The sequence below is a fragment of the Liolophura sinensis genome, chromosome 1, assembly GCF_032854445.1.
Source record: "Liolophura sinensis isolate JHLJ2023 chromosome 1, CUHK_Ljap_v2, whole genome shotgun sequence".
NCBI lineage: Eukaryota > Metazoa > Mollusca > Polyplacophora > Chitonida > Chitonidae > Liolophura > Liolophura sinensis.
Genome location: NC_088295.1, coordinates 790,172 through 796,612, shown reverse-complemented (window position 1 = coordinate 796,612; position 6,441 = coordinate 790,172). Strand labels below are relative to the sequence as shown.

The 6,441-nt window shown below is 40.8% G+C and overlaps 1 protein-coding gene across 2 annotated transcripts in view; it reads right to left on the bottom strand.

Annotated features, from left to right (window-relative positions):
* Positions 1–903: 903 nt before the first annotated feature.
* LOC135467631 (cytochrome P450 4V2-like) overlaps positions 904–6,441 on the bottom strand; it is a 31,347-nt gene continuing 25,809 nt past the window's right edge. For both annotated transcript variants that reach the window (XM_064745415.1, XM_064745424.1), the window contains one exon: positions 904–5,119. In XM_064745415.1, the coding sequence (XP_064601485.1) occupies positions 4,956–5,119 (164 nt within the window). In that variant the 3' untranslated portion in view covers positions 904–4,955. The remainder of the gene's footprint in view (positions 5,120–6,441) is intronic.

The following is a 6,441-nucleotide window of genomic DNA, read 5'->3' as shown; positions in this document are numbered from 1 at the left end:
TGTGCTAACCCCTTCGTCCACCACAATTAATAAACTTGCCGTGAAAATGCCACGATTGATTGATTTATTGGTGTTAACGCCGAATTCAGGAATGTTTCACTCATATGACATTAAGCTTTATCGCTGGAGGAAACGGCGTACACGAGTAAACCACCCACCTCTGCCGGAGTAAACCACCCACCTATGCCAGGTGCTTCATGGCGCTTCATGATAATGCCGACTTAACTGCCAGTGAACTGGTTAGACATACTTTGATACGGGAGAAGAGTGATCGGTATTTTTGGAATCGTCATCAGGTCATTTTCATCTTAAACTAAGCGCCCTAGATGGTGAAGAGACACTAATGGCCCCTCAAAACTAAGCGCCCTGTTGGTGAAGGGCCAATAATGGCTCTTCAAACTACTAAAGCGCCCTAGCTGGTGAAGGGCCAATAATGGCTCTTCAAACTACTAAAGCGCCCTACCAGGTCAAAGGGCACTACTGGCTCCTCATACCAAGGTCTCTAGCCCATTACCACAGAGATCAGGCGTTCCAATCCAGCACGCGTAGATTTGTCTCTGACTTTACCTTTCAGGGATCCGATCAAGATTCCTGCTTGCTTTGTAAGTGGTAATGCTTAGAGGCATAGACACACATACCTGCTGATAATCTATGTAGATAATCCATGGAGATAATCCACACATGAGTATCCTCATTCTGCATGAAAATGGAGATAAGTGATGCCACTTGGTGATACCTGTGTAAAATGGACTGTACTGGTTTAGCACAAACAGTGTATATACAGTAGGGATTTTATCACGTCTAGGCATCCAAAGGCATCAGGTGTTTCTGTGTATATCAACAACTGGACAAAGATAACCAACGTAGACCTGGCAGTAAATGCAGACAGAAGAAGCTATTTATTCTAAACAACATCATATATGGACTATAACACACATCAATAGGACAGTTTTATGCCCCTGACTCTTTCTCCATAACCCAGTTGTGACAGGGTGACCTTCAGACAAAACAAAAACCTTTTCCATAACACCTTGTAAACAAAATATTAATAATAAGTAGGATGTTATAAAATAACTGTATCAATATCAAGCATAGACAAATAGTAAATCACAATCATATAAAAATACTCATACTGGCAAGTCACGTTGTCAAAATGCTGAGCTCATCAAATATTTATCAATCACATTTTGATTAGAAAGTGTTTTATACATTGTAAAAGTATAATATGTATAGGAACTGAGCTTACATGAACAAACGCTTGGATAAAATATAATACATCAAAGTGTGTTAGCTATTAAAGTATCTTCCCCAGGATGTGGACACACATAACAACGCTGTCTCCCAAGAACAAAACATTAACATACACATCATTACTGACATGTAAGCTTGCCCGTCACAGTAAACACAAGCACACAGAGAAGATTTAATACTGATTAGTTACAGCAGCTAATCACTGATTTCAGGCTGTAATCATAATAATGCCCTGAGACTTAATCACTACTTTGACCTGGTAACCTAATACTGATAAAGCCATCCAGCCACTAGACAGCTTAGGACAGGTAGCACAATGACTATCTCTAATAGACCCCTGTTCTCTACTACACAGATCTGAATCACAAGCCAAAGGAAATCAGCTATTTGATTGTTGTTCTATCTGAATCCTGAGATGTGATTGGATGACACAGATGTGATTCAAGACTTACTCCAGTATCAATGTGTAGTCCAATTACACATTAGTCAAACTCTTTACCTCTAAAGAAATCAATTAAAGCCTTGCTTTTGTTATAATTTTCTTGTGTAAATCCGATGTTTGACACCAAATATATTTAAATGTAAAATTTACTTTGGGCAGAAATTCCTGTACATATCAGTGGCATACCCATTACTCAGCCAGACTGTTCAACAGCTACTTTAATAATTTTCCTCAGGTAGAAATTTTGGTTACATAGTCAAATCTCTAGCTCTCATTAAAAAAAAACAACTCATGAACACTTCAACAAAACATAGACCTACATGTTTACACCAATAAACAGACACTCTATAATATCTACCAGTACATGCAGATATATGGGTGCCCTACAGTATCTACACGTAGATATGGATATATAGACACTCTATAATATCTACCAGTACATGCAGATATATGGGTGCCCTACAATATCTACATGTAGATATGGATATATAGACACTCAAAAATATCTACATGTAGATATGGATGTATACACACTCTATAATATCTACCAGTACATACAGATATATGGGTGCCCAACAATAACTGCATGTAGATATGGATATATAGACACTCTATAATATCTACCAGTACATGCAGATATATGGGTGCCCTACAATATCTACATGTACATATGGACATATAGACACTCTATAATATCTACCAGTACATGCAGATATATGGGTGCCCTACAGTATCTACATGTAGATATGGATATATAGACACTCTATAATATCTACCAGTACATGCAGATATATGGGTGCCCTACAGTATCTACATGTAGATATGGATATATATAGACACTCAAAAATATCTACATGTAGATATGGATATATAGACACTCTATAATATCTACCAGTACATACGGATATATGCGTGCCCTACAATATCTGCATGTAGATATGGATATATAGACACTCTATAATATCTACCAGTACATACAGATATATGGGTGCCCTACAATATCTGCATGTAGATATGGATATATACACACTCTATAATATCTACCAGTACATGCAGATATATGGGTGCCCTACAATACCTACATGCAGATATGGATATATACACACTCTATAATATCTACCAGTACATACAGATATATGGGTGCCCTACAATATCTGCATGTAGATATGGATATATACACACTCTATAATATCTACCAGTACATGCAGATATATGGGTGCCCTACAATATCTACATGTACATATGGACATATAATAGCTATAGTTCTCTATAAACACAGCAGACAACTTGGATAAAAAACTGACAATGCCATCACAGGTATTCTAACTGCACATTACATTTACTATGTTCCTATGTAGTGTCCTGTGGACTTTTAAATATAGGCACATCTATTTTCTGCACACACCATTTAAACTACTTTCTGCTTCTGAGATAGGCCTACATTATCATCTCCCTCATAGCTTGTAAATAGTTAGTTTTCACCATCAGTCACACTTTTAAACGCATATACATACATGTGTGGGGTTCAGTGGCCTTGACCTGAAGGGGGACAGCTTCATGTGCATGTACATACAAGTGTGGGGTTCAGTGGCCTTGACCTGAAGGGGGACAGCTTCATGTGCATGTACATACAAGTGTGGGGTTCAGTGGCCTTGACCTGTAGGGGGGCAGCTTCAAGTGCATGTACATACAAGTGTGAGGTTCAGTGGCCTTGACCTGAAGGGGGACAGCTTCATGTGCATGTACATACATGTGTGGGGTTCAGTGGCCTTGACCTGTAGGGGGGCAGCTTCATGTGCGTGAACATACATGTGTGGGGTTCAGTGGCCTTGACCTGAAGGGGGACAGCTTCATGTGCATGTACATACATGTGTGGGGTTCAGTGGCCTTGACCTGTAGAGGGACAGCTTCATGTGCATGTACATACATGTGTGGGGTTCAGTGGCCTTGACCTGTAGGGGGACAGCTTCATGTGCATGTACATACATGTGTGGGGTTCAGTGGCCTTGACCTGTAGGGGGGCAGCTTCATGTGTGTGTACATACATGTGTGGGGTTCAGTGGCCTTGACCTGTAGGGGGGCAGCTTCATGTGCGTGTACATACATGTGTGGGGTTCAGTGGCCTTGACCTGTAGGGGGGCAGCTTCAAGTGCATGTACATACAAGTGTGAGGTTCAGTGGCCTTGACCTGAAGGGGGACAGCTTCATGTGCATGTACATACATGCGTGGGGTTCAGTGGCCTTGACCTGTAGGAGGGCAGCTTCATGTGCGTGTACATACATGTGTGGGGTTCAGTGGCCTTGACCTGTAGGGGGGCAGCTTCATGTGCGTGAACATACATGTGTGGGGTTCAGTGGCCTTGACCTGAAGGGGGACAGCTTCATGTGCATGTACATACATGTGTGGGGTTCAGTGGCCTTGACCTGTAGAGGGACAGCTTCATGTGCATGTACATACATGTGTGGGGTTCAGTGGCCTTGACCTGTAGGGGGACAGCTTCATGTGCGTGTACATACATGTGTGGGGTTCAGTGGCCTTGACCTGTAGGGGGGCAGCTTCAAGTGCATGTACATACAAGTGTGAGGTTCAGTGGCCTTGACCTGAAGGGGGACAGCTTCATGTGCATGTACACACATGTGTGGGGTTCAGTGGCCTTGACTTGTAGGGGGGCAGCTTCATGTGCGTGTACATACATGTGTGGGGTTCAGTGGCCTTGACCTGTAGAGGGACAGCTTCATGTGCGTGTACATACATGTGTGGGGTTCAGTGGCCTTGACCTGTAGAGGGACAGCTTCATGTGCGTGTACATACATGTGTGGGGTTCAGTGGCCTTGACCTGTAGGGGGACGGCTTCATGTGTGTGTACACAAATATTTGGGGCCTTTATAGCCTGGGACTAACAGAACTGTTATATCAGTCTCAGCTATAGCTGAACAGCTGTATATGACTGCTGAATGTTAAACAAATATCCATGGATTTGCTTCTGGTGAAGGTTTTGAATACACTAAGTGACCTGTGCCATCAATCTTGCACAACAGGACAATAATATATACATATATAATTTATTTCTGTATACATGAACTAGTATTGACAGCCAGGTTAAATATATATAGTCTAACAAATTATTCAGCTGTCCTTCCACCATTTAACTCCACTATCTTTATACCCATCTTGACCTACCATAAGTGGAATGGTTAAGAGGTACGTGTTGACCTCTTTCTTGACCATTACCACTTGGTGCCACTGATTAGAGGTGTGCGTTCAGTGACCTCGGCTGGTCAGCTCCACAAAAACCCCGTTACCTGGTCGCAGAATCAGTTCTCCAACAGGCTTAAGATCTGCTTCTTTCTGTGTCGACTTGATCGAGAACTTCCTCAAAATGGTGGACAAGATAACCTTCTCTTCCATCAGAGCAAACTTCTGGCCTGAAACAGTACACTAAGTCTGTTATGATGTCTACAATATAATATGCTAGAACCTGTAACCATGGTAACTTCAATTACAGCACTTATGGCGGTCCACGTGCACTAATTTAGCAACAATCACAATGATGTTAATGTTTTATTAATATACTTATAGTAAACCACCTATAATTTCATAGAACAACTAATCGTCATCCTGTGCAAATTAGTCATGTATTACCTGAAATTACACATGTATGTGAATTACAGTAAATTACCTGTAGCTGACTAGGACTTATCACCAGTTAATCCCTCAATTACCTATAACTTTCTGACTTATCACCAATTACCCTCTCAATTACCTGTAACTTCCCAGCACATATCACTTCCCATCACATATCACCAGTTAATCTCTCAATTACCTGTAACTTCCTGACTTATCACCAATTACCCTCTCAATTACCTGTAACTTCCCATCACATATCACCAGTTAATCTCTCAATTACCTGTAACTTCCTATCACTTATCACCAGTTAATCTCTCAATTACCTGTAACTTCCTATCACTTATCACCAGTTAATCCCTCAATTACCTGTAACTTCCTATGACTTATCACAAGTTAATCTCTCAATTACCTGTAACTTCCCATCACATATCAACAATTACACTCTCAATTACCTGTAACTTCCCATCACATATCACCAGTTAATCTCTCAATTACCTGTAACTTCCTATGACTTATCACAAGTTAATCTCTCAATTACCTGCAACTTCCTATCACTTATCACCGGTTAATCTCACAATTACCTGTAACTTCCTATCACTTATCACCAGTTAATCACTCTTCTGTAATACAGTTCATGCTACCTGGGATTAAGATTCGTCTATCTTATTCAGTTCACCTTAATCCCAGATACGACAAAACAATTTATCATTTGGAGTAATTGTGGATTTACTGCCTTGATTTGTGATTTACATTGTATTCAAACACATATAACTGACATAAATATGTACTAAAGCTGATCAGATCTGATTAATGGGAGGAAGAATTACTTGCACTTCAATTTGTTCACACCTGGGCAATTCAGTAGCTAATTAACATGTATTTGATTGGATCCATGTTTTATCCTGTACTCCAGAATATTTTACTTACACCAAGGCGGTTGGCCTTATGGTGGAAGGAAACCGAGCGGAGCCCATGGGAAACCTGGTTGCTGACACATCTACCTATGTAAGGCCAGAGAGGAAGACAATATGAGCTGGACAATTACCATGTTCACCTTTATGGCACAATCACAGACAGCACAAGTGTACCTAAGCCAGAACAAGTGTACCTAAGCCAGAAC